The sequence below is a fragment of the Megascapheus bottae genome, chromosome 31 (assembly GCF_031878675.1).
Source record: "Megascapheus bottae isolate mThoBot1 chromosome 31, mThoBot2.hap1, whole genome shotgun sequence".
In the NCBI taxonomy this organism is placed as follows: Eukaryota; Metazoa; Chordata; class Mammalia; order Rodentia; family Geomyidae; genus Megascapheus; species Megascapheus bottae.
In genome coordinates this window covers 1,974,270-1,998,546 of record NC_143539.1, presented here as the reverse complement: position 1 = coordinate 1,998,546, position 24,277 = coordinate 1,974,270, and the positions used below count along the sequence as shown (strand labels likewise).

At 57.5% G+C, this 24,277-nt stretch overlaps 4 protein-coding genes, 2 long non-coding RNA genes and 2 other non-coding genes across 14 annotated transcripts; 3 read left to right on the top strand and 5 right to left on the bottom strand.

Moving 5' to 3' along the window:
- Nucleotides 1-2: 2 nt before the first annotated feature.
- Nucleotides 3-5,979, top strand: Acp4 (acid phosphatase 4). Its single transcript, XM_090321991.1, has 11 exons — nt 3-967; nt 1,260-1,364; nt 1,446-1,532; nt 2,194-2,340; nt 2,510-2,608; nt 2,676-2,771; nt 3,313-3,445; nt 3,522-3,604; nt 3,779-3,909; nt 4,012-4,190; nt 5,907-5,979. The coding sequence occupies exons 1-11, from the start codon at nt 902-904 to the stop codon at nt 5,948-5,950; spliced, it is 1,170 nt and encodes a 389-aa protein (XP_090178117.1). The 5' UTR covers nt 3-901; the 3' UTR covers nt 5,951-5,979.
- Nucleotides 4,924-9,355, bottom strand: LOC150043484 (uncharacterized). Its single transcript, XR_016533381.1, has 3 exons — nt 7,893-9,355; nt 7,436-7,552; nt 4,924-6,266 (listed from the first exon to the last, which is right to left on the bottom strand). It is a non-coding gene; the product is annotated as an uncharacterized LOC150043484 (long non-coding RNA).
- Nucleotides 6,346-6,437, bottom strand: LOC150043486 (small nucleolar RNA SNORD88). The gene has a single exon (XR_016533437.1). It is a non-coding gene; the product is annotated as a small nucleolar RNA SNORD88 (small nucleolar RNA).
- Nucleotides 7,624-7,714, bottom strand: LOC150043485 (small nucleolar RNA SNORD88). The gene has a single exon (XR_016533436.1). It is a non-coding gene; the product is annotated as a small nucleolar RNA SNORD88 (small nucleolar RNA).
- Nucleotides 9,356-11,297: 1,942 nt separating the features above from the next.
- On the top strand, nt 11,298-16,777 carry LOC150043483 (uncharacterized). 2 transcript variants are annotated; one of them, XR_016533419.1, is made up of 6 exons: nt 11,298-11,543; nt 11,746-11,863; nt 13,260-14,069; nt 14,281-14,373; nt 15,768-15,872; nt 16,250-16,777. It is a non-coding gene; the product is annotated as an uncharacterized LOC150043483 (long non-coding RNA). The 2 variants fall into 2 exon arrangements; XR_016533418.1 differs by having other exon boundaries at nt 13,260-14,373.
- LOC150043482 (uncharacterized) lies at nt 13,389-17,322 on the bottom strand. Of its 3 annotated transcripts, none has more exons than XM_090322672.1 (5): nt 15,762-17,319; nt 15,192-15,466; nt 14,823-14,969; nt 13,868-14,065; nt 13,389-13,619 (listed from the first exon to the last, which is right to left on the bottom strand). In XM_090322672.1, exons 1-5 carry the CDS (start codon nt 16,565-16,567, stop codon nt 13,552-13,554), a joined length of 1,494 nt encoding a protein of 497 aa, XP_090178798.1. In that variant the 5' UTR covers nt 16,568-17,319; the 3' UTR covers nt 13,389-13,551. The 3 variants fall into 3 exon arrangements, with proteins under 3 accessions (XP_090178798.1, XP_090178799.1, XP_090178796.1); XM_090322673.1 differs by having other exon boundaries at nt 13,934-14,065; nt 15,762-17,316; XM_090322670.1 differs by lacking the exons at nt 13,389-13,619; nt 13,868-14,065 and having other exon boundaries at nt 14,190-14,969; nt 15,762-17,322.
- On the top strand, nt 16,837-19,823 carry LOC150043481 (uncharacterized). Of its 4 annotated transcripts, none has more exons than XM_090322676.1 (5): nt 16,837-16,876; nt 17,939-18,168; nt 18,474-18,620; nt 19,173-19,301; nt 19,438-19,823. In XM_090322676.1, the coding sequence occupies exons 2-5, from the start codon at nt 18,054-18,056 to the stop codon at nt 19,665-19,667; spliced, it is 621 nt and encodes a 206-aa protein (XP_090178802.1). In that variant the 5' UTR covers nt 16,837-16,876; nt 17,939-18,053; the 3' UTR covers nt 19,668-19,823. The 4 variants fall into 4 exon arrangements, with proteins under 4 accessions (XP_090178802.1, XP_090178801.1, XP_090178800.1 ...); XM_090322675.1 differs by having other exon boundaries at nt 16,840-16,876; nt 17,959-18,168; nt 19,220-19,240; XM_090322674.1 differs by having other exon boundaries at nt 16,840-16,876; nt 17,959-18,168.
- A 565-nt stretch (nt 19,824-20,388) lies between these two features.
- Nucleotides 20,389-24,224, bottom strand: Klk1 (kallikrein 1). The gene is made up of 5 exons (XM_090322669.1): nt 24,118-24,224; nt 22,774-22,933; nt 21,554-21,840; nt 21,332-21,468; nt 20,389-20,589 (listed from the first exon to the last, which is right to left on the bottom strand). The coding sequence occupies exons 1-5, from the start codon at nt 24,161-24,163 to the stop codon at nt 20,434-20,436; spliced, it is 786 nt and encodes a 261-aa protein (XP_090178795.1). The 5' UTR covers nt 24,164-24,224; the 3' UTR covers nt 20,389-20,433.
- Between the last annotated feature and the right edge of the window lie 53 nt (nt 24,225-24,277).

Sequence of the window (24,277 nt, the reverse complement as noted above, 5' to 3'; positions counted from 1 at the left end):
GGATAGATATTAGGTAACAGGGGAATCAGAAAACACCTGAAAAGCCAGACACCTGCTGTCTGAGCTACTCAGGAGGCGGGGATCCGCCTAAAATAACCAGCCAAAAAGAAAGCAGGGCTGGAGATCTGGCTCAAATAGTAAAGTGTCAGGCACAAGTGAAAAAGTTCAGTGAGGATCCTCTGGGCACTGGCGGCTCCCACCTGTAATCAGCTGGGAGGCTGAGATCTGAGGACGACCGTTCAAAATCAGATGGGGAAGGAAAGTCCATGAGACTCTTATCTCCAATTAACAATCAGAAAGTCAGAAGTGGAGCAGTGGCTCAAGTGGTAGAGCACCAACCTTGGGCACAAAAGCTCTGGGCTGGTGCCCAGGTCCCCAAATTTGAGCCCCAAGACTGGCATCCACAAAAAAGAGGGAGAGAAAATTCTGGTAACAGTGTACATGTGTGCGCGTGCACACGCATGCACATACACAAACAGCAAGGAAAGCTGAACTGGAGTGTGGCTCAAGTGATAGCTGAAGGAGGTCTCGGAAAGGGAGGACAGGGTCAGAGGATACTGCAGTGGCTTGTGCTTGGGAGTCTGGGAATGGGAGGACTGTAGTTTGAGGCCAACCTTGGCAGAAAATCTTGTGAGATCCCCTCACCCCTGCCCATCTCTCCCTAAAGCTGGGTCAAGTGGCACACGCCTGTCCTGTCACTGCAGCAATGATATGAAACCAGATCGCAGCCCATGTGTTTGACAGACTGAGGGAGATCCCATCTCAAAAAATAACCAAGCCAAGATGGCACGGAGGACAAGCTGAGGTGGTAACGCTCCTGCCTACCAAGTACAAAGCCCTGAATTCAAACCCTGGTACTGCAAAATATAAACGAAAGGAAACTCAACAGAGAACAAGGCAGATGCGGGTGATGAGCTGGGGCCTGGTGAAGATGAAACGGTTACCCCAGGCAGAGAGGAGGTCTCAGGTGCTGTGGGGGGCATGCCTGGACCTGTGCTGGCTCGAGGGGGGCCAAGGCAGAGGCTAATGAGCAGGTGAGGCAGTGGCAGACTGTGGCTGAGCTCAGCGTCTGAGCTGTGTGGAAATGGCCGGGCCAGGGTTTCAGGGCCACTGTGGTGGACCGCTCCTGCTGCTCCTGCTCCTGCTCCCACCCCAGGCCCTGCCGGAGGGACCCCTGGTGTTCGTGGCTCTGGTGAGCTGCCCCTGCCCTGCCTGGCCCCCGCCTCCCTCCCGCCAGCCCTGACCCAGTCTGTCTCCAGGTGTTCCGCCATGGCGACCGTGCCCCGCTGGCCTCCTACCCCACAGACCCGCACAAGGAATCTGTCTCCAGCCTGTGGCCTCGAGGCTTGGGCCAGCTGACCCGGGTGAGGAGGCGGCAGAGGAGCAGGGGTGGGGCAGGCGCAGGGGAGGGGAGGAGGGTCGGCTGAGGCCAGCTGTATCCCCAGGAGGGAATCCGCCAGCAGCTGGAGCTGGGTCGGTTCCTGAGGCGACGCTACAAGGCCTTCCTGAGTCCAGAGTACCGGCGGGAGGAGGTACTGCCATGTTGGTGGGGAAACCCTAGGCTCCCTTCCCTCCCAGAACTTGCAGCTCTGCCCTTTGACCTCCATCAACCTGACCCACATCTGTAGACGATGACCTATCTCTGACCTCCACCAGCCATAACTAGACCCTGTGACCCTTACTCAACCAAACGTGTCTCTGTTGATCTATTTGCTCTCCTCACTGCCAACTGTCTGTCCCTCCCCTCCTCTTTTCGTCTCCCTTCTCATGGTCCTGGGGGCCACACAAGCTCTGCGCTTGTCAAGAGAGCACTCTACGGCACTAAGCCACACCCCAACACTGACCTCCCTCTTCTGGCATCCTCTAATTTGCTTCGGGCACAGTTCTTTCTCCTCACCTCAGGCCGTTTCCTTACGGCCTTCTACCCAAGCTGGGTGCTCAGGCTCCTTATCCTGACCTCTGACCTCCTGTCACCATCTCCTTGATCTGCCTCTAACTCCTGTCCTCCTGGCCCCTGGTCCATGTCTCACCTTCTGATCAGACAGCCAAACACCGTTGATACTGACGTCTGACCTGTGGTCCCAAGTGCCAATGTTAAACCCACCTCGAGTGTTGACTCCCAGTGCCCAACATGACTCAGGCTTTTGATCTGCAGCCATGGTGGACTGCCGCCCTCTGCTCTGCCCTCTGCAGGTGTACATCCGCAGCACCGACTTTGACCGCACGCTGGAGAGCGCGCAGGCCAACCTGGCCGGGCTGTTCCCCGAGGCCGCCCCGGGTAACCCTGAGGCCGACTGGAAGCCCATCCCCGTGCACACGGTGCCCGTCAGCGAGGATAAGGTCAGGAGCCAAGGGGTGTGAGGGCGGAGGAAGGGACAGGGATGAGACAGGAGGGACATGGCAGACTCAGGTCTGGCTGGCAGTATCACTGCTTAGAGACTCGGGGGAGAGGCAGGGCTGGGGGAGCCCCCTCCCCTGTGCTGCTGTCCTGAGCCTCAGTTTCCCCCAGCTGCTTAGGTTCCCCATGCGCAGCTGTCCCCGGTACCATGAACTGCTGCGGGAGTCCACAGAGGCTGCCGAGTACCAGGAGGCTCTGGAGGGTTGGACGGTGAGTGGGGGCCTCTGAAGTGGGGTGCTGGGATGAACCATCAGCTCACCCAGCTCTGTGCACCCAGGACTTCCTGACTCGCCTGAGCAACTTTACCGGGCTGACACTGGTTGGGGAACCCCTCCGCAAGGCGTGGAAGGTTCTGGACACACTGATCTGCCAGGTGAGTCCCTGTCTCTCCCACACCAAGGGTCCCAGGCTAGCACGGTTTCCTCAGGCCAAGGGATTCAACCTGTGGGACTCAGTTTCCCAGCGGGGAAGGCCACGCTTCTGGGTTTTCAGGCCATGCAGTTCTTCCTGCAAGCTCCTCATCAGAAAAGCTCCAGCGGAGCAGAACTCAGAACCTGCATAGCAGCTGACCTCAAAACCAAGGGAGGAGGCTTTCATAGTTCTCACACCCTTCTTTCCGAGCTAATACTGGGGGTTTAACTCAGCCTAGATGCTGTGCCTTAGCTTTTCCAACCAAGGCCGCGGGCACACAGCTCCACTTGCAGCCTTCTTTGTAGTTCACTGACTGGTGATGTCTCACAGACTTCCCTGCCCAGGTCAGTTTTGAACCGAGAGCCTCAAATCTCAGCTTAGTAGCCAGGACTACACCAGTGCCTGGCTTTTCCTGCTGCCCTGTTCCTAATTACACGTTGTTTTGCTTATCTGGATATGGAAGACTTCCCTAATATCTGGCCCCAACTCCTCTCTCCCTGCAGCGGGCACATGGACTCACCCTTCCATCCTGGGCCTCCCCGGATGTCCTGCGGACACTGGCACAGATTTCAGCTTTGGATATTGGGGCACATGTGGGGCCACCCCGGGCAGCAGAGAAGGCCCAGCTGACAGGAGGTGAGGTGTGGGCAGGGAAGCTGCCACACCTTCCTGGGCACAGGGCCCAGCTCTGAGCTCTCTGCTCTACCCTCAGGGATCCTGCTCGATGCCATCCTCACCAACTTCTCTCGGGCCCAGCGCCTGGGTCTGCCCCTCAAGATGGTGATGTACTCAGCCGTGAGTGCCCCAGTCAGAGGGCAGGGGAGTTAGGTCAAGGGAGGGCAGCAGTCCCAGATAAAGCTCTGCTCAAAGCCTCATGCAGTTTGGAGGGACAGGCCGGTCACAGGTGGAGGGATGGGCGAGACAGGCCCTGGAGGCCTAAGCTGAACTCAGCCCTGCCCCCACCCACAGCACGACAGCACCATCCTGGCCCTCCTGGGGGCGCTGGGCCTCTACGACGGGAAGACCCCGACGCCACCGTACGCTGCCTGCCTGGCCTTTGAGTTCCGGAGGTGCCTCAGGGATGAGGAAGATGATGGAGGGTGAGGAGGGGTGACAGTGGCGGTGGGTGGGCCTCACAACTGACTCCACCCAGCCTCTCCTGCTGACGGGCCAGTGCCACTGTGCCCTATCCCTCTCCACAGGAACATCACCGTCTCCCTCTTCTACCGCAACGACACCAGCCGTCCACCGCTGCCCCTCAGCCTCCCTGGGTGTCCCGCGCCCTGCCCCCTGGGGCGCTTCCAGAGGCTGACGGCTCCCGCACGGCCACCAGTGCATGGGGCCCGTTGCCAAGGCTCCTCTGACCCTGCTACCTCCCCAGGTGACAGCCCTTTGGGCTTGGGTGGGAGTGGGGGGCCCTCCAGCCCCGAGGCCAACCCCCAAGTCCTTCCGGCTGCAGCCACAGCAGTACCCTTGCTGGCGGGGGCTGTGGCCGTGCTGGCAGTGCTCAGCCTAGGGCTTGGCATCCTTGCTTGGAGGCCCAGCTGCCTGCGGGCCTTGGGAGGGGCTGTATGAGTGCGGCAGCCCCCCTCCCAGCTGCCCCCTGACCCCAACACGTGTGCTCACCTGCTGCTCTGGCTTGTCACTTACTGCGCGTGGGGAGGGAGGACGGGTGGGGGCTCTGGCTGGCTGTGGGAAGTGTGGATAAGGCCACACCTGTATTTGTGGGTTGAGACACACACACCTCCCCAGCCTTGTGGTAGCTGCACTCAGCTCAACTGTGACTGTGGGAGGCCCTCACCAGAGGTCAGAGCGATGGTGGGCCTGTCACCTTTGCAGAATCCAAACCCATGAGGGGGGACTTCACCACTGTCATTCTTGGGGAGCCCCACCCCACTGTCCTGGGTATTAGTCACTCCCAGGGGGCCAGACACCACCAGGGCTTCCAATGTGGGACACTGTTGGTTTGGTGTTTTCTGGCTCTAGGAGGCTGGGCTTGTTTCTGGCTCCCACAAGTCCTTTGGTGGGCAAGCCCAGATGCACCCTGTCTGCCCTGACCCAGCCCAACACCCCAAGACCACGACGGGACCATGTCAGGAGCCACAGTCCAAGGGTGATGCGCCTGCCGTTTAATGGGCACCTGTGTAGGGCTAGCTGCCCAGACCCCTAAGGTGCTGCTAGATGTCAGCCTCAGAAGGAGGGGCTGGCAGCCCTGGGGACCCCAGCCAAGATCAAGGGTAGGAACAAGCAGAGTGACAATGGCCTCCAGAGGAACAAGGGAGGAAAGACAGAGCCTTTTTTGAGCCAGTCACACAGGCTTAAAATAAAATACTCCAAATGCTGTAAAAACTGTTGCACTGAAGAGTTTTCAAGAGGGTTTTATCCCCATGGGCATCAGACTAGACACCAACACAAGCTTGGTGGGGCCTGCGTGGCTCAGACCCAAGAGGGCCCACAGCAATGTCACAATGGGCCAGCAGGCTGACTCCCAAGGGTGCTGTCCTGAGTGGGAACTGTTGTGGGCAGCTGGACGTCCCCTCCACATGGACCCCAGGAAGGAAGGGCAGCTTGGCAAAGCAGGGAGATTCTGAGCTGATGCCAAGCACGCAGCGTCTTTCATTGGTAAATGAAGATGGATGGTGTTCTGGCATGGACAGAACGCAGGAACTTCGAGCTCCAAGCTCAGTGGGGATTGCTGGAAGTGCTGCATGGCCCCAGTTACCTTAGGGCAGGATCAAGAGGTCCAGGAAGGGCTGCGTGAAGAAAGGGCGGTAGTGGGAAAACAGGAAGAAAAGCAGCCCAATCCCCAGACCCCTGGGTGTCAAGATTCCCAGGGGCACCACGTCCTTAGGGTAGTCAGAGCCCAGTGCAGCCCTGAAACCTGCCCTCCCCGAGCAGATGGCACTGAGCCCATGCCAGGCATCTTCAATATTAGTGCTGATTCTTTTTGGGTGGTTTTGAGACAAGGTGGCACAAGACTAGACCCACCCCTCCTGACCCAGCTTCAGGGCCGTGAGTACAGGTAGGTCTCACCACACTTACGTTTATACTAACACCATTACTGACCCCATTGTTTTAAACTGTCTCTTATACCTAGGTCTTCGTGGCACAAGGAAGTGGATTTTCCTGTCTAAACACTGAAAAACCTGAGTCCTATTATTACTATTACCACCGCTATCTGTTCAAATGGAAAAATATTTAACATTCTGCTTTCATAATACAGAAACATTTCTGAGAAACTGTGTGCTGTCAGTGTATGTATGAGGCAGTACAGGAAACACTGCTTTTCTGGATTCGTAAAACCACCTAAATATGTAACATTTATGCAAATAGCTATGAACTCTTGATTACCAGTTAAACTTAGTATTTGTTAGCAAAGCCAACGCGAGTCCCATCTTTTAGAGCCCCAGCAGCTCTTACCTGGCAGGTTGTAGGACCTGGCCCACCGGAAGCACACCTGTATGCAGGAAGAAGAGGGGCAAGAAGTTGGTGGGATGCAGGGAAAGCCCAGCATCCTGATCCCTTCCCCCCAGCCAGGGCCCCTCAGCACCCGGGTGTCAAAGGTCCCGGGAGGCACGGATGTCCTCAGCCCACTATCAGAGCCCAGTGCTGGACATCATTGGGCCCCTGATGCTCTCCACAAACCCCACAGGTCTCAGGGCCACTTTACAGTCCTGAAGGACACAGGGAAGACAAAAAAAAATCAGAGACCTAGGCAAGAAAATGGCTGCCATTTTTTGACTTCTCAGGAGTAGCAGCTGGACTGCCCACTGCTCAGCTCTGTGGGTTCAAGCCACGCCAAGGTGGCTTTTTTAAGAAGGTCTAGCCTCTGAGCTGCTCACCCCCAACTCTGTCCCTGTCTCCCAAAGGCCCAGGAAAACATCCCTGGAGGCCTCTGTCCACACCTCCCTTCTGGGTAGGTCCAGAGTTCATTTCCCATTACTATTTATGAAGTCAAGACCTAGTGCAGAAAAGTGCCACATGTGTAATTTCACATGAGTTGCAGCTCAGGTGCTTTAGAGCAGGGCATTTTTGTCATGTGTCCCACAGGATGGTACTGGCAAGAGGGACACCTGTTCAAGGTCCCTCTGTCCTGCTTTCCTATCCTCTCACATGTTCTCGGCCAGTAATTCTCCCAGAGCTTGAGTACATATATTTGCACATGCGTGTGATACCGTTTGGCTCTTTTCAGCTGCTTGCTCTTCAATCTCCAGAGAAATCTTGCCATTTTAATAATGCCCGCTTGGGCCGGGAGTTTGGCCTAGCATGCATGAAGACCCGGGTTCGATTCCTGGGTACCACATACATAGAAAAAAAAAAAAAAGCAAGAAGCGGTGCTGAGGCTCAAGTGGTAGAGCTCTAGCCTTGAGAAAATCCAAGGACAGTGCTCAGGCCCTGAGCTCAAGCCCAGGACTGGCAAAAAAAAAAAAAAAAAAAAAAAAGATTAACAATGCCCGCTGCTGCTAAACCCTACAAGTCTGGCCTTGCACAAAGGAGATAGTGCTGTTCCAGACACAGCTCAAGGAGCATCTCCGACCACAGACAAAGCAGAGCTTAGGATCAGGGTTCAATGTTACCAAGAATAGCAACTTCAATGGTCTGAATAGAAAGTGTCCCCAAAAATACCTGCTGTGCAGTCACCCAAGGTGAGAACAGTGTCTGATCTGATGGATCATGGCATAGGGGCCATGGTTCTTATCATGAGGACTTCAGATGCTCCCTTGAAGCAGCTTCATGACACACCTGCAAGGCAGGAAGAACTCTGTGAGAGTATGTACACAAACCATCCCACTGGTCCAGGAGATCAATGACCAGGGCCCCTCAGACCCCCAGGTGTCAAAGGTCCTGGGGGGCACTGTATCCTCAGGGATGCTCAGAGCCCAGTGCTGGACATCATGGGAGCCCCGGCCCAGTCAAAGCCAATGGCCTTCAGAAGAGTGGCCAAGCTAACAGGACGCAGGAATTGATAAATGCAAAATCTCCTGGCTGCTCCAACCTCCTCAGTGTCATGGGTGCACTGGGATTCCTAGGCTGGACAGCCAAATCCACTGCATACACAAAACTCTCCCCACACTGGCTATACCTGCTAGTAATCCTGAACAGCAGAGGCTTCCAAGAGGAAGTTCATGCCAAAGAAATGCACGGGAACAGGAGGACAGGAGCCATGCTAGGAAAGAAAGATGGAAATCAGTCCCACAAGGCTACAAGGGCCCTTTCAGCAATAGGAAAATAGTAAAATGCTTAACATGCACGAAGCCCTATGCTCCATTCCTTGGTATCATATACACACAAAAGCTGGGAAACGGACGCTTACACCTGTAATCCTAGCTACTCAGGAGGCTGAGATCTGAGGATCAAGGTTCAAAGCCAGCCTGGGCACAAAAGAACCTGAGACTCTTTATCTCCAATTAACCTCTAGAAAATGGGAAATGGGGCTTGCCTCAAGAGCTCAGGGACAGTGCCCAGGCCAAGTTAAAGGCCAGGACTGGCAAAAAATAAAAAAAAATTTTCACTCATTACGGGTATTCTATTATTTTAACCAGATCTCCCTTTCTGGGTCTCTGCTGGTTAACTGGACATAAAAATCTCAGACCTCAGCAGGGGGATGGTGGCTCACACATGTAATCCTAGCTAGATCTCAGGAAACAGATCCGCGGATCTTGGTTCAAAGACGGGGGAGGCAGTAAAGTCTAGGAAACTCATTCCTCCAACCACCCACCAGGAAACCGGAAGTGGCACTATGGTATAGCGCTAGCCTTGAGTAAAAGAGCTCAGGGACAGCGCCAAAGTCTGGAGTTCAAGCCTCGCCAAAGACAAAAAGCCAAAATAACTGACTGGAGGGAAATCTCCGGTTCTCTCCTGGGTGTTCCTCGAAGTAGAGCCAGTTAGTTCCCTGCCGGCTGAAACAGCCGAACAGGGGATTTTTGTCGGATACTCCAAAGGGTGTAAACTGGAGGTGGAAAACGGTCTTCCTCCTTTCCCTCAGGCGCTTTCCTACCTGGCTCTCGGCGCCGCAGGCAGCCACGAGACCCGCGTCTCCCAGGGTGCTCGGTATCCTGACTCTGCCAGGGCAGGAAGCCCCGAACCCTCTTCTCTTCCATCCGTTCTCAGCCCTTGCTCCAGGTCGCTCGGAGATGCCCACCTCTGGGGCGTTAGAGAAGGCAGAGGCGCGCTCGTCCGGGCAGGCCGGCAGTGTGCCCCGCCCAGCGTGGGAAGGCGCGCCAGGCCGCACCTGCCTCCAGGGGACAAGATGGCGGAGCCGGGCGGCCGGGCGGCGGCCCGCGCAGCCCGCGGGGGGCCGGAAGTCCTCCCGCACCGTTCAGCAGGCGTCGCCCCCTCACTTTCGTGCCGGGGACCCCCTCCCAGGCTCCACCCCGAGGGCGCTCGCTACGACCCTGAAAGGCCCGGACCCATCCACACGACAGGGCCTTTGCTGTGCGGCCGAGGTCGCGGGCACCTCTCGACCAGGACGCCCCAGATCCCAAAGCCGCCCCTGGAAAGGAGAAAGCGAAGGCGCTCGGCGCGCGGAGGGGCACGCTCACCCAGCCCGGCTCCCCGGAGAAGGCCGGGCAGGACCCCGAGCTCCTTTATATAGTGCCCGCCAACCCCAGGCTCCGCCCCTAGCTGTCCAACGCCTTCGCCTGTCCCGGAACCCCGCTCTGAGGATGGCGGGGAAGAAAGAATTCGCGTTTTTCTGAGATATTCTTGAGAAAGATAGGAAAAAAGTGCTGTGAAATGGTGCTAGAGGTGGACATGAACATTTCTGGAACGCTTGCCAATTTCCAGGCCGAACTTCGGGAGTCAGGAGGACCGCGCGGGGCGGTGGGGGGAGGGGAGGGGAGGGGCGGGGAGCTCGGTGAGGGCGGGAGCAGCGCGGGAGCTTCGGCGCTGGAGGCGGGGCCAAGGCAGAAAGAGCCAAACAGCGCCCGCCGCAGCGAGGGGGCGGGGCCACGAGACGGGCTGAGGCCGTTCCGGGTGAGCACCGCGTGGCCGAGGTGCAGACTGAGCATGCGCCGTGAGCGGCCGCTCGCTTCTGTGTTTGATTGGTTGTTCGGAACTCTGGGTCTGAGGGAGGAGGCTGGGCCTGGGCCCCGGGATCTGAGGGAGGAGGCTGGGCCTGGACCCCGGGATCTGAGGGAGGAGGCTGGGCCTGGGCCCCGGGATCTGAGGGAGGAGGCTGGGCCTGGGCCGCGGGGTCTGAGGGAGGAGGCTGGGCCTGGACCCCGGGGTCTGAGGGAGGAGGCTGGGCCTGGACCCCGGGTCTGAGGGAGGAGGAGGCTGGGCCTGGACCCCCGGGTCTGAGGGAGGAGGCTGGGCCTGGGCCCCGGGTCTGGAGGAGGAGGCTGGGCCTGGACCCCGAGTCTGAGGGAGGGGGCTGGGCCTGGACCCCGGGTCTGAGGGAGGGGGCTGGGCCTGGACCCCGGGTCTGAGGGAGGGGGCTGGGCCTGGACCCCGGGTCTGAGGGAGGGGGCTGGGCCTGGACCCCGGGTCTGAGGGAGGGGGCTGGGCCTGGATCCCCGGGTCTGGAGGAGGAGGCTGGGCCTGGACCCCGGGTCTGAGGGAGGGGGCTGGGCCTGGATCCCCGGGCCTGAGGGAGGAGGCAGGGCCTGGACCCCGGGTCTGAGGGAGGAGGCAGGGCCTGGACCCCGGGTCTGAGGGAGGAGGCAGGGCCTGGACCCCTGGATCTGAGAGAGGAGGCTGGGCCTGGACCCCCTGGTCTGGGGGAGGAGGCTGGGTCTGGACCTCGGGTCTGAGGGAGGAGGCTGGGCCTGGACCCCCCCGGGTCTGGGGGAAGGGACTGGGCCTGGACCCCGGGTCTGGGGGAGGAGGCTGGGCCTGGACCCCGGGTCTGAGGGAGGAGGAGGCTGGGCCTGGACCCCCGGGTCTGAGGGAGGAGGCTGGGCCTGGGCCCCGGGTCTGGAGGAGGAGGCTGGGCCTGGACCCCGAGTCTGAGGGAGGAGGCTGGGCCTGGACCCCGGGTCTGAGGGAGGGGGCTGGGCCTGGACCCCGGGTCTGAGGGAGGGGGCTGGGCCTGGATCCCCGGGTCTGGAGGAGGAGGCTGGGCCTGGACCCCGGGTCTGAGGGAGGGGGCTGGGCCTGGATCCCCGGGCCTGAGGGAGGAGGCAGGGCCTGGACCCCGGGTCTGAGGGAGGAGGCAGGGCCTGGACCCCGGGTCTGAGGGAGGAGGCAGGGCCTGGACCCCTGGATCTGAGAGAGGAGGCTGGGCCTGGACCCCTTGGTCTGGGGGAGGAGGCTGGGTCTGGACCTCGGGTCTGAGGGAGGAGGCTGGGCCTGGACCCCCCCGGGTCTGGGGGAAGGGACTGGGCCTGGACCCCGGGTCTGGGGGAGGAGGCTGGGCCTGGACCCCGGGTCTGGGGGAGGGGACTGGGCCTAGACCCCGGGTCTGGGGGAGGGGACTGGGCCTGGACCCCGGGTCTGAGGGAGGAGGCTGGGCCTGGACCCCGGGTCTGGGGGAGGAGGATGAGGCCTGAATCCCAGGGTCTGAGGGAGGAGGCTGGGCCTGAACCCCCGGGTCTGAGGGAGGAGGCTGGGCCTGGACCCCCGGGCCTGAGGGAGGAGGCTGGGCCTGGAGCCCCGGGCCTGAGGGAGGAGGCTTTGTGACCATCCTGGGTTTAGATGACCTAAAAGTCTGAGCTTCTGGATTCTTGGTACAGTTGGAGATCTGAGAACTGTTATGATTCCTAAATTAAGCAGAGAAACTTTTCTACCCTAGGTCACCAGTGGCCAGTGCCAACAAGTCTGGTTTGTCAGGACTCCCATTAGAGGAAACACATTTCCTCTCTCCACCCCCCCTCCCCCGTTTGTCTCACCATCTCCCATGTCAGTGTATAGGCAATCTGTTCATTCATCAAATGATGAGAGCCTACTTCGTTTAACTCATGCCCTGGTCATTTGGGTTCTTTTCTTCCTGCTAGTGAGGATGTTCCTTGCATGAACCCAGTGGTCTGAAGGGAAAGGAAAAATGACCTAGAATTTTCTCTTAAGGACAACAGATATTCCATCACTGGCTCCTGCCTTACTTCCAAGGCAATGGTATGACCAAGGCCCACTACACCTCTAGTGACGTCTGTTTTGTGTCCTGGCCCTTCTGTCTTCACCTGCTTTCTTTCTGTTCTGGAACATGCTAGTATCTGCACTTTGACACCTTCACACTTAGTATTTTCTGCTCAGAACCCTTCTCCCAATCCATGTGGTTCTACTCCATCAGATCATCCTGACTATAGAGCTACCCCACCCTACCCTCTATTTTCATTTCATTATTTATGGACATCATTTTCTGCCTCTGCTGAAACAACAGCTCTGGTAGACCCCGTGTCTGGTATATAGTTGTGGCTCTGCTTATATTTAAAAATGAACAAAAGATTGGGGGCCTTTTGCTGGAGGAAAGAGCAAGGATTATTATTAGCAGCGCAGACAACCTACATACTGTAGGACAGGCATTTGGCATAACTTAGCCTAGATCCAAATGCCATTATTACCTAGTTTACACATGAGGAAACTTGGGCACTGATGGGTTGTAAGACCCGGAGGAAGCAACATAGTCCAGACCCCAAGTGTGGCAGTTTTAACCACAGTGAGAGGGAGCAACAGAGGGGAGCCCCAGGCCACGGCCCTGTGGGGGTACCTGGGCAATGACAGAATTTTGTAACTTGAGTTTTGACACCACCCTCCTAACAAGTGGCTGTTAGCTTCAAACCTTATTCAAAAAGCTGCTGCACATGTTGGGAGTGGTGGCTCACACCTCTTACAATCTTAGCTACTTGGGAAGTAGAGAGGGGAGGATCTTGGTTTGAGGCCACCCTGGGCAAAATATGATTTTGTAAAAAAAAACAAAAAAACCCCCCAAACTCTGAGACTTGTATGTATGGTATTTTATCCTTGTAATTCTAGTTACTTGGGTGGCTGGGTCATTATCTAAAACTGGGACCATTTGAAAAAAAAATCTTTGATGTTGGCAAAAAAAAAAAAAAAAAAGGCTTGGGCTGGGAGTTTGGCCTAGTGGTCGAATGCTTGCCAACCATGTTCGATTCCTCAGTACCGCATATATAGAAAAAGCTGGAAGTGGTGCTGTGGCTCAAGTGGCAGAACTCTAGCTTTGAAAAAGCCCAAGGACAGTTCTCAGGCCCCAGGACTGGCAAAAAAAAAAAAAAAAGGCTAAAGGATGGCTTATGTTGATAAGAGTGCTTGCCCTAGTAGGCATAGAGCTCTGGGTTCAACATCTGTAATGTAAGGGGAAAAAAGCTGCTTTTCTGTGAGAAGAAAGAAAAGATGAGGATTGGTGTACAGTAAGGGTATAAGGTAAAGGGAGCCATGGAAAGAATTTCCCCAGGATTGGTGAGTTACTGGGAACTCACAAAACTAAGACATTGAAGACAAGGCATGGGAGAGAATGAATGATTCATCAGACACTGTACCATCCATTTGCCAGGCACAAGCCTTGGTTCTTCACGTCTGAGTCCCTTCCTGTCTCCACCCAAGGATGACCACCAGAGGAAGGGCGGTTCCACGAAAGGCTTCAAGGTGCAGTGCTAAACTAAATAACATTCTGGGCAGCAAATACGGGTTATTTAAAAATACAAGTTATTAATATAATTTGGTAGGGAGGGGGTCCTGTAAAAATAGGAGTCTTTGTTTTGTTGAGGATGGAGATAAGGAGCAGGGCTGTCAACTATTCAACGAGGGGCTGTGAGCCCCTTCCAGCAGTGGGGTCGTTCCATGGCCTAAGTCCAAATTGCCTGCATTGCCAGGATGGACCAGAAATTGATGTAATTCAGATAGGAGAAGAAACCTGGGAGAGCGAGAGGGGAGAGAGACAGACGGGTGGACAGACAGACGGTTCGCTAGCCAATCCATGGGCCTCACACTATGTTTTAACCCCATGACTTATCCCCTAACCTGTCCCTGACCACACCCCTAAACCCAAACCTGAGTCCACCCCTACCCTCTTCCTAACTCCCTTCCAATGTCAAGCCCTAGCCCATCCTTACAGCCAGCCTCATGTATTTCCAACCCTGTCAACCCGTCATCACATCCTACCTGGCCCTGGCTTCCCCTTCTCCACACAACACCTATCTCTATTCCTGAACCACACCCAGCACAGACCGGTGATGAGGAAGAGTAAGACGCCTGTCCAGGCCAGGTAGAAGCTGATCCCCAGACTGTAGGTCATCCCTTCCTGCAGATACTCGTTGGCCTGCAGTAGGTAGAACAGGACAGCCAAGACGATGCTGGTCCCTGTGTGAGTACAGATGTGAGCGCACAGAGGGTGGGAGGCCAGGAAGGGGGCAGGTGAGAGCCCTTGCTCAGAGTTGTGTGGCCCCCCTGCCTCTTTTATTTTTTTCTCTTTTGTGGGTCATGGGGCTTGATCTTGGCCTGGGCACTGTTCCTGAGCTCTTCAGCTCAAGGATACATCCCTACCCTTGAGCCAAGCCCCACTTCCCTTTTTCTAGAGGTTGATTGAAGAGTCTCAGGTCCTTTTGTGCCTGGGCTGGCTTTGAACCTTGATCCTCAGATCTCAGCCTCCTGAGTAGCTAGGATTACAGGTATGAGCCACTGCGCCTGCCCCTCCCCCCCACTCTTACTCATTTCTTTATTAACTTCCTGACCCTTGCCCTTGGTTTTTCCTTCACATGTTAGGAAACTTTACACACACACACACACACACACACACACACACACACACCCCATCCTACAGAATGAAAAACTGGCTAGGGGACTCAAATCACCAGTGCAATGGTGACTGCTCTGGAGGGATGGATTGGGGATGCGGTGTCTGTGGGGCAGAGGTTGGGAGCTGAAAATGTCCTGGGAATGTGTCTGGTGGAGTGCTGGGGAAGAGCGCAGAGGTGGGATAGGTGGGGATGAATTTGAGAGCGGGGTCCACAGGGTGACAGGGATTGAGGTGGACTGGGGTTGACATTCTCGGATGGCCGGGTTAGAGATAAGTGAAGAAGAACAAGTTGGCTCCCGGGGAGGGATCTTGCCACTGCACCTGACATGATGCTGCAGATGAAGAGGAAAAAGTCCAGCATGGGCAGGTTAGAGCTGGTGAAGAAGCTGGTGCTGAGGAGGCCCACAAACAGACAGAAGCAAGTGATACTCGAGATCACCAGGAAGGCCCAGGAAAGGTCCAGCAGGTCTGAGGAAGGAAGAAATTCAGAATACCATGGCTGTCTTGAGGCTTTGGGCATGGGGGAGGGGGTCACATCTTCTAGTCCCCCCTCACCTCCCCATGAAAAGGATTCTCCGTTAAGAAAATGGAAACGGACTTAGGCCACCTGCCAGCAAGGATCACCCTAGAGCAGGGGTGGCCACCCCAGGGAAGGAGGGAGAAATCTGTCCATGCCAGGGCAGGCCTTACAAGCGTTCTGGTCGTATTCGTGCAGGCAGGAGATGTCTGGACATGGCACAAAGAGTATGGTGTCGATGGGGATGGTAGGGGGTCTCGAGGGGCCCTCAGGGGGCATCAGTGGCACCTGGAAGTGGACCCAGGGCTGGCCCAGCGAGATGAGGCCCAGGATCAACATGCCAGCCAGGGACAGCACCAGGCTCAGATGGCGGCTGGTCTTCCTGGCCTCGTGAAGCAGCCGCCAGCCGATGGGCAGCAGTGACGGGCGACTGTACTTTCCCTGATACCTGCACAGATCACATGCCAGCCGCCAGTGTCAGCACTGACCCACCGGCCCCACCCCATCACTAGGCCCCATCTGTCCTGGTCTGCCCTCTCTGGGAATCCACCTTACACCATGCCCGATAAGAGTGTCATGGACCTCCCTGCCCTGGGGTGGCTTTGAACCATGGACCCCAGCCTCCTGAGTAGCTAGGATTACAGTTGTGAGACACTGGCAGCTGGCTAGGCCCCGACCTTTGCTGTCCCTCCCACAGCGCTGGAGCTCAGGTCTTGGCAGCCTGCCTGAGCGTGGCCTCTCACCCATAGATTCCTGTGGAGCGTCTGGACATGTACTGTGTGGTACTGTCCATGGCATCTTGCTTAAGTCTGTGGCTGTAGTCCTCTTCTCTCAAGGTCCCATCAGAGTCCCAGGCAAGTGAATCAACACGATTGATAGTGGTCTGAGAAACTGGAGTGGCTTCCTGGGAGATGCTGTCGGGGGGCCGGACCGGTTTGCTGACCAGGCTGACCTTCTTGGATTTGGGTGGTGCTTGGGTATTTGTTGGCTCGGAGGGGGACTCGGATTGGATACTGGTCAGTGGGTAAGTGCTCTGGAGACTGAAGTGATCCTGCAATACCGATGGTGCATCTTGGGTCGTGACCCAGCGGTTGTAGGTGATGGGTGGTGTGTCTTGGATGCTGGACCGGTGTGGGAGATTTATTGGAGACTCCTGGATGCTGACCCGGCGATGGCTGTGGGCGGGGGGAGAACCCTGGACACTGGGCTTTTGAAAGCCAAATTCTGGTAGGGGCTCCTGGATGCTGACCCGGCGATGGCTGTGGGCCGGTGGAGAACCCTGGAGACTGACATGCCGACCGAGGATACTTGGCAGGGGCTCTTGGATGCTGACCCTGCGATGGCCGGGCACTGAGGAACGATCTTGACTGCTGGTTCGCCGGCTGAGGATACTTGGCAGGGGCTCCTGGGCACTCATCTGGCGACCATGGTTGAAGGGTGAAGAGTCTTGGGCGTGAGTACTTGGCAGAGTGCGTGGGGTCTCAGCATGGTTGGTATTGGGAGGGGCTGGCTGAGGCCTTTGGGGGTCAGATGAGGCTTCCTGGGACATGGGGAAGGACAGGGCAGGGGCAGGGCTCTGGTGGATTCAGCTAGCCAACGGCCTCACTTTCTCTTTCTGGGCAGCGCCATGACCACCTGGAAGCCTGTGGGTTTCTCTCCAGGGCTCAAGCTCCATCTGTTAGCGTTCGCTTTCTCTGCCTTGGTGTGTGTTTCCTGTTTTTTCCTGCTGTCCACAGGCAGGGCTCAGGGATTCGGTCTGGCCTGCAGCCGGGGGCAGGGGAGGTTCTATGACAGTTAGAGGGGCTCTGGGGGTGGGGTGGGACGTTGACCATGGCCTCACAGTCCACGCTGGCCTTTTGTGAGTGACCTGAGGGCAGGGGCTGGACTGATGGAGTGGGGGTGGGGGGTCTGGATGTAGGGTCTGGGCCGTGGGGGAAGGGGGGTGTTGGTTGAGCCAGGGGCCAGGCCAGGCTGTGGGTAGGCCTGGGCATTACTGAGTTGGAGCTGGGCCGACCAGCACATCTGAAGTGAATTCTACCCATTTCTAGAGAGCCTCAACGAGAAATTCCATCTCTTTTTCTTACTAACATCTCCCTCCACCTCTTCTTGCCTCTTCCAAATCCATTTACTCCATTTAGTCCTTCAGTTCATTGTCTCTCCTCCTTCCCTTATTGCTTGTCTCTCTTTTTCTCCTCTTTCACTTCCTTTGTGGCTTTAGAGAAGACAGTGCTCTCAGTTTTGTGTTACAGAAGTCTGGCAGAGAGGACTGTTAATCAGGGGGCTGTGAGGCATTGGCCAGTGTGTGTGGAGAGCAGCTGGCATCATCTGCTGCTACTGGGCTGCCTGCCCGGGAGCTGAACAGGGGGTCTGGGAGGGAGGCCCAGCGCTCCTGCAGAAGATGGGCAAGCAGTGATTTGGGGCTGAGTGGGTAGGGGGGAGCTGGGCTTAAGCAGGTGCTGTTGGAGGCAGAGGGAACAGCCACTGAGGAAGCGAAGCCTTCAGGGAGGGAAAGCCTTTGGGAGTGAGGGAATCCCTGGGAAGTTGATGGGTTTGGAGGTGAGAGAGCAAACAGTGGGCTGTGTGAGAGATGGCCGTGGCAAGGTTGACAGGGTCACAGGTGGTTGGGGGATGAGGGCTGTACTGTCTTGGTTTCTTCTTTGCACCCTATGGGTTCTTGGTGAGGGGATGGTCTTGAGAGCAGAGATGGGAACTCTGGGCTGGAGAACGGGGTGGAGGTACAAAGCGAGTCCCTTTGAGCTCTGTGTGGGGCCCACTTTGGAAAAGAGATAAGGAATGCAGTAGGAATGGTTAGGGGTGGAGAGGTGGTGATGGGAGTGCGGGTGGACAGGGTGACGGAGATGGAACAGAACAGGTTAGAATGATTCAGTCACCCCACCAAGACCCCTCCCCAAAACCCCAGGACGCCGTGATATTTTTTAGCGGACCAAGTGGAGTACCTGATTTCCTGGGAGGAGGACCGGAAGTTCATCCTTCGAGGCTGGTGCTTCATCTTCATCATCCTGGCCACCCTGTTGATGTTCAGTGTGGGGGATGGGCGGATGGCCTACTTGCAGGGCTCCTACACTGGCTACCTGGGCTTCTGGACCAACTGCAAGAGGCACAAGTGCGCCATCGTGGACCAAGTCACAGGTCAGCGTCCCCTCCGGCCCTGTATAGGCTGTGGGGTCCTTCTAGGACAGAGATCTTGCAGCAGTCTCTCTGCTGACAGAGGGTCTTGGGAGATTGCTTAGAAGACCACTGGGGTGACTTTACTGAGTGGGAGTAAAGTTATTTTGGAGTTTCTAGGGGGAGCATGGGTGATCTTGAGTGTGACTGTGGCTAGAGTTTGGGAGTATGTGTCTGGAGGGCAGCTCACAGTGGCGGCGGCAGGATTTGGGGGCCTGGCCTGGCCTGTCTGCTGGGGCTGACCACAGTATGTGTTGCCACTCCTCTAGTTCTCATTCACATGAGCAAGGGCTTCATGTTGCTGGCCCTGGGCCTGTGCTTTTTGCTTCTCCCCATCGTCATCTTCTCCTTCCGCCCCGTCTTCCGCCGCCTGATCAAGATTGACTTTGTCTTTAGTTCCCTGAGCATTAGCATTGGTAAGTTTGGTTTGGGAGGGGGGCAGCTTGGGGGAGGCCCTGCCCCTTCCCATAACCTCTCTGTGTCTCTCTCTGTCTCTGTCTCTGAGGACAACTCCTTCTGTTCTTCTTGCTTAGGCTCTGTTGTGTGATGTCTTTCTCCTAGTGGATGCTTCTTTTTTCCTTCTTTTTTTTTTTCTTTGCCAATCCTGGGGCTTGAACTCAGGACCTAAGCACTGTCCTTGGGCACCTTTTGCTCAAGGCTAGCACTCTGCCATTCTAGCCACAGTATCACTTCTGGCTTTTTCTGAGTATGTGGTATTGAGGAATTGAACCCAGGGCTTTGTGCATGCTAGGTGAGCTCTCTACCACTAAGCTATGCTGCCAGCTCCCTCTTTTTTCCTTCTTTTCTCTCCCAGTGTCTGCTGTGTGCATATGTGCGTGTGGCTGTCTGTCCATCCGTCTGCTTCTCACAGAGGGTGGGAGAGAATGTCTCTGTCCCCTTTCTCTTCCTGGGGAGAACTAGGGTCACTGTCCAGCCTCCTGTCTGTCTCTGGCCCCACCCCAGTGCAGGGCTCCTGATTCTCCTCAGTCTGACGCTCTTTGTGGTCAACTGCCAGACCCTGAACCCCAGGCCACAGGTATCCTACCTGGTGACCTTCTACCTGTGCCTGTGCTCCAGTGGCTTGATGCTGTGGGCTGGTGAGGGCCAGGCCTGGGAATGAAGGGCGGTGGGCCTTGGGGGGCAGGGGGCCGAGCCCAGGGAAAGAGGCAGGGCAGGGGGGAGGGCGCTGGGTCAGGGCTGGGAGTCGAGCACCCATGCGAACCCTTCCCTCAGGAGGCCTGTCCTACCTTAACCAAGTGGGCATGTGGAGCCGGAGGATGCCCGCCATGGAGCGGAGAATGAGCTACCGCCGCTGGGCCTTTCAGCAGGGCGTCCTGGGACGCCTGTCCCAGCAGCAAGTTTCAGACCCTGAGCAGATGGAGGACAATTCATTCTCCGAACAGAGCGACACTCAGGACCCTACACGGAAGAGCTCCTCACCGTCTCAGAACACTGCCCTATAATCGCAGCAAGATGCCAGGCCGTCCCTGCAGACCCTGGAGGTCCGACACTGCTCCTGGGGTCTCACAGCCTGGACAGTGCGGATGCTTGTGGCCCGGTCCCCACGCTAGCTAGCACGTCCCAGTTGCCAGCCACGCAGGCCCCTCCCCTGGCCCCAACCCCCAGGCCCGAACACAAGCCCAGCTTGACCCCGCCCTTGGTGTCAGTCCTGCGAGACCACGCCCACACGCATAACCAGGCAACGCCCACTACCAGCCCTCAGACCACGCCTCCCTCTAGCCAGGCCCCTCCCCTACTCAAACACTCCGGCCACGCCCACACGCATCGCCCCACCCCTGTGCCAGCTCAGGCCCTGCCCCTAGGCTCCCACCTGTTCCCGTCCCCGGAATTCGGCAGGGCCTGGTCCAGGGAGCAGGCGCCTCCCACGGGGGCGTGGTTTGCGGTCAGCCAGTTCTCCACCCCTTTCCCTCTCCCCCTCCCGCCTCAGTGCCACCAGCCGCAGCCTCCATCCCGGCCCCATGGCGCCCCTGCCCTCACGGGAGGTCAGCCCCAGCACCTCCAGACCCGCCGGGCTCTGTTGCCTCTTTGGTCGTCCGCAAGGGCTATAGACCCGTGCCCTTCCCCACCGGCCTGCCACTGGCCAGGACAGACTGGGGTCCAGCGGATGGGCCGGGGCGGGAGTGGGGGTTGGGCTGGAAGTCAGATAAAGACAGGAGACTCGGGTGTGATGCGTATTTGGCTTTACTGGAAATGGGGATACGGTGAGGTTCAGGGGTTTTGGGCCATAGTGTCCTCTATCCATTTCTTGTACTTCATAATGTTGACGTAGATGCCAGGCTTATTAGGCAAGCCACATGGGAGGTGGCCCCAGGAGGTGATGCCTTGCAGCACCCCATTGCAGATCAGCGGGCCCCCAGAGTCTCCCTGGGAACAGGAGACAGTGAGAAAGGTCTGTGAACCAGGCTGGAAGACAGGGTGCTGATCTAACACAGGGCAGGAGGTGGTGGCGTGAGAGGCAGCGCTGAGGGAAGGGGACAGGGTCCAGCTGGAGGGGCTGGAGCAGCTGGGCGGCCCTCCCCGCCTGGCCCATCTCCCAGGCCTGCCTCAGGAAACTTTCTGGGACCAGGCAGAGAGCACGCTTGCCACAGGGGGCACTGTAGTATGGAGGGGGTTCAGGAAGGGAGGAGGGAGGCACATGGCGCAGGGGGTGGGGAGGAGGGCAGGAGCTATGCCTGGACAGCCTTGGAGCTGGTGGGGGACAGACCTCAGTTCAGATCTGAGTCTCCTCACCTGGGTACTAGTGTCTGAGGTCTGTCATCCTAACTACTCAAGAGGCTGACATCTGAGGGTCACAATTTGAAGCCAGCCTGGGCAGGAAAGTCTCTGAGTCTTTTTTTTTCTCCAATTAACCACCCCCAAACCAGAAGTGGAGCTGTGGCTCAAAGTGGGTAGAGCAAAAAAGAAAAAAAAGCTCAGGGAGAGCCCCCAGACCCTGAGTTCAAACCCCAACCCCTCAAAAAACAAAAAACTGCACATCTGAATCTCTTCTGCCAGCCCTACTCCCCAGGCTGGAAGGCCAGATAAAGACAGACCATGGTCAAGACGCTTGTCCCCCACTCGGATAGAAACCAGCTGTGACCCCCCTGTGGACAGAGGTGCTGCTTACCACACAGGTGTCTTTGCCACCCTCCAGGTACCCTGCACACAGCATGAACTTGGTCACTTTCTGGGAATGTGCTTTCGCACACTCTTCATTATCCAGGATCTTCTGCTCCACGCACTGGAGGTTATCTGGGAACTGGACTGTGGGCCAGGGAGAAAAAGCAGCTGTTAGTTCACCCAGCTGGGGTGTTCCCCTCCACCCTCGGGCCCGAGGGGCTGGGCTTACAGTTCCATGGTTCAGTGCTGCCCCATCCAGAAGCATCACAGGCTGTGCCTATCTTTGGCTTCTGGGCGGGCAGGAGCGCGGGCTGCACGGCAGCCGAGACCTCCGCAGGCTTCAGCAGGCGGAGGAGCATCAGGTCATGGCTGTAGTCGTCCTCAGGTTTGCGGGTGTGGTTCTCCAGGAGGCTCATGTTGAAGCCTGGGTGCGGGAAGCTGGCGCTGACCTGGGCGAACTGCGCTTCCGCTTCATCATCAAACAGGTTGTGGCGACCCAGCCAGAGCTGGTAATTGCTGTGAGAGAAACGGAGAGAGGGAGGAGGCCAGAGAAGCCAGGGCAGGGATCCCTCTCCAGCAGGGGCGAAGGAGTCCCAAAGAGAAACCCAGACTTGAGAAAGAGCAGTGAGTGAGAAGCAGAGGGAGGGAGAGAAGAAAGACACAGTTGGGGAAATTGAGTCAGGGGGCGGGCAGTGCAAACCTAAGGAGCAGGAAGCAGGGAGCTGAGAAGGAGACATGACAGAGGCCATGAGACAGACAGAGGAGGAGGGAGGGTAAGAGCAGGGTAGGGGAGGGAGGAGAGGTGGTGGAGGAGGAGGGCCAGGGCCTGAGCCGTCCAGCCACAGCTGGGACTGGGCCGAGGGCTTCCCAGCAGGCAGGACTTGGCTTGAAACCCAAGGCCAGTCCCCACCTCAGTGCCTTTCTTCCTCTTCTTTTTCCTCATCTTCTCCCTCATCTTCCTCCTCCCTCAGTTGCTCCCACTCAGCTCCAGCCCCTCCAGACTCCCCGGGGGCTCAGAGGGTGGACAGAGGAGCTGGAGGGCTGCGAGGAGGGGGGAGGTAGAGGAAAAACCTTCCCTCTCACACAATAGCGAGACATCCTTTTCTCTGGGGTCTGTTGTGGGAGTTTGGTCAGCAGAGGTGGAGGGAAAGGAGGACATGTGAGGCAGAGACCCAGAGAGACAGAGAGGGACTAAGACAGGGACACCACACCTGGGAGAGATGGAGACAGAGAGGAAGGGAGACAGAGACCCAAAGACACCATGGAGAGACAGAGGCAGACATGGGGGACCATGGGGTCTTCCCCAGCTCGTCTTCTCTCCTTCCAGCACCCCTGAAGACCCTCCCTAGCCCCTCGGCCTCCAGCCTGGCCTGAGGGGTTCTAGAAAGTCACTGCTACTTTCTCCTGGAGGAGTGCTGCCCTCCTCCCCAGCCCCCAGCTCCTACTCACTCATTGAAGCAATGGGCAGCAGTCAGAACCCACTGGGGCTTCAACAAGACACCCCCACACTGGAAGTTGCTATAATGGTACAGGGCCACCTGCCAGGGCCGAGAGTGTCTTTCACACTCTGAGCCTCCAATGATCCGAGACTGGACAGGAGGTGCAGCGCCTGCAAAGGGTCAGCAGAGACCTGGGCTCAGGATCTGACGAGGGAGAAAGGTGCAGAGCCGGGCTGGGGATGTGGGGGTGCCGCCTCAGGTCTCAGGGGGGACCTGGGGGTTGAGGGCTGGTCCTGAGTGAGAGCTGAGATGACCCAGGAGCCTGGGCAGAAGATGCCACCACATCCTCTGGAATGTGGGTCTCCAGTTTGGGCAGATGGGCAGAGACAGAATTTGGGGTTCCCAGAACAAAGGGCAAAGGGCTGAGAGTGGGCCTCTGGGGCTCCTGATGGGTTTGGGGTCCTCCCTGTGCAGTAAGAATGTCATCTCAGGGTAGTGGGGCCATGAACAGGGCTGTGGTCAGGATGGGAAGGACGTGGCCAGGGTCACCGTGGGGTAGGCTGAGGCGTGCTGCTCAGGGAGATGGGGTTCGTGGTCTGAGGGTGTTCTCAGGACAGGCACAGAGGAGCCGAATCAGGCCCGGCCTGATTCAGAGGAGACAGCGGGGAGCGGGAGTTAGAAGCCCATGTTGGGTTGTCTAGGAGGGCAGGCAGGAAGCCCTGCCTGGGTCCCAGAAAACCAGAACTGTGCGGATGGCTGGGGCAGCTCGCAGCTGGGAAGGAGATGGAGCTAGTGGAGGATGAGGGCTGCACTGAAGGAAGGAGGGTCTGAGGTGTGGCCTGGGGGAGACTGGGGTGCTGCATGCAGCATGGGGACAGAAAGAAGGACACTTGCAGACTCCTCCATATGAGAAGGAGAGCTTCTGGTAACTCCCGCCAGTTACTGTGGGGAGCAGGGTGGTGTGGGGGATTGAAGGACCTTGGAGACGAGGCGATGTCAGCGTGGTGGGAAAGATACTGGGTGTGCTGAGATTTGGGGAATTGCAGGCTCAGGGATCACAGGAAAATCAAGTGGCGTTGGTGAACTATGCCAGGATTAGGGGGTTCCTTGGAAGCATTAGTGAACCCCTAGGAGAGACAGATGGCCCAGGGGCCTCCCTTTTGCTATTGACTAGGGAGGGTGAAGGTTATTGCAGCGAGGAGGGTTAAGGGCAGTGCTGGGAGGCACCTGGTGTAGGCTAGGCTGTGGGCTGCAGAGACAAGGCTGGAGGGAGCAGGAAGGGAAGCACTTAGGGGTGTGGGCAGGGTGAATCCAGGTTTCTCCCTCCCCTCCCCCAGGTAGCCCACTGTCTCACCAGTTCCCCCCAGTGATAGGGCGAGGCACAGAACCAGGAGCCACATGGTGCTAGGGGTGTCCAGGTTGGTGGTGAGCTTGGAGCTGGGGTACCTCCTTGTGGAGCCTTTAAAAGCCCTTATCCCCCCCTTAGAGCCCCGCCCCTGCCTTGCTGGCACCTA

Coding starts and splice junctions, on each gene's coding strand:
- Acp4 (XM_090321991.1), top strand. CDS start 902: ATGCGGGTGATGAGCTGGGGCCTGGTGAAGATGAAACGGTTACCCCAG. Junction 1,533..2,193: donor CAGAGTACCGGCGGGAGGAG/GTACTGCCATGT, acceptor TGCCCTCTGCAG/GTGTACATCCGCAGCACCGA. Junction 3,910..4,011: donor GATGAGGAAGATGATGGAGG/GTGAGGAGGGGT, acceptor CCCTCTCCACAG/GAACATCACCGTCTCCCTCT.
- LOC150043482 (XM_090322670.1), bottom strand. CDS start 16,567: ATGTCCCAGGAAGCCTCATCTGACCCCCAAAGGCCTCAGCCAGCCCCT. Junction 15,467..15,761: donor CGCTCCACAGGAATCTATGG/GTGAGAGGCCAC, acceptor TGATCTGTGCAG/GTATCAGGGAAAGTACAGTC. Junction 14,970..15,191: donor CGAATACGACCAGAACGCTT/GTAAGGCCTGCC, acceptor TTCCTTCCTCAG/ACCTGCTGGACCTTTCCTGG.
- LOC150043481 (XM_090322674.1), top strand. CDS start 16,849: ATGGCCTCACAGTCCACGCTGGCCTTTT. Junction 16,877..17,958: donor ACAGTCCACGCTGGCCTTTT/GTGAGTGACCTG, acceptor GATATTTTTTAG/CGGACCAAGTGGAGTACCTG. Junction 18,169..18,473: donor CATCGTGGACCAAGTCACAG/GTCAGCGTCCCC, acceptor CCACTCCTCTAG/TTCTCATTCACATGAGCAAG.
- Klk1 (XM_090322669.1), bottom strand. CDS start 24,163: ATGTGGCTCCTGGTTCTGTGCCTCGCCCTATCACTGGGGGGAACTG. Junction 22,934..24,117: donor CCTATCACTGGGGGGAACTG/GTGAGACAGTGG, acceptor GACCCTTTGCAG/GCGCTGCACCTCCTGTCCAG. Junction 21,469..21,553: donor CAGCACTGAACCATGGAACT/GTAAGCCCAGCC, acceptor CCTGGCCCACAG/TCCAGTTCCCAGATAACCTC.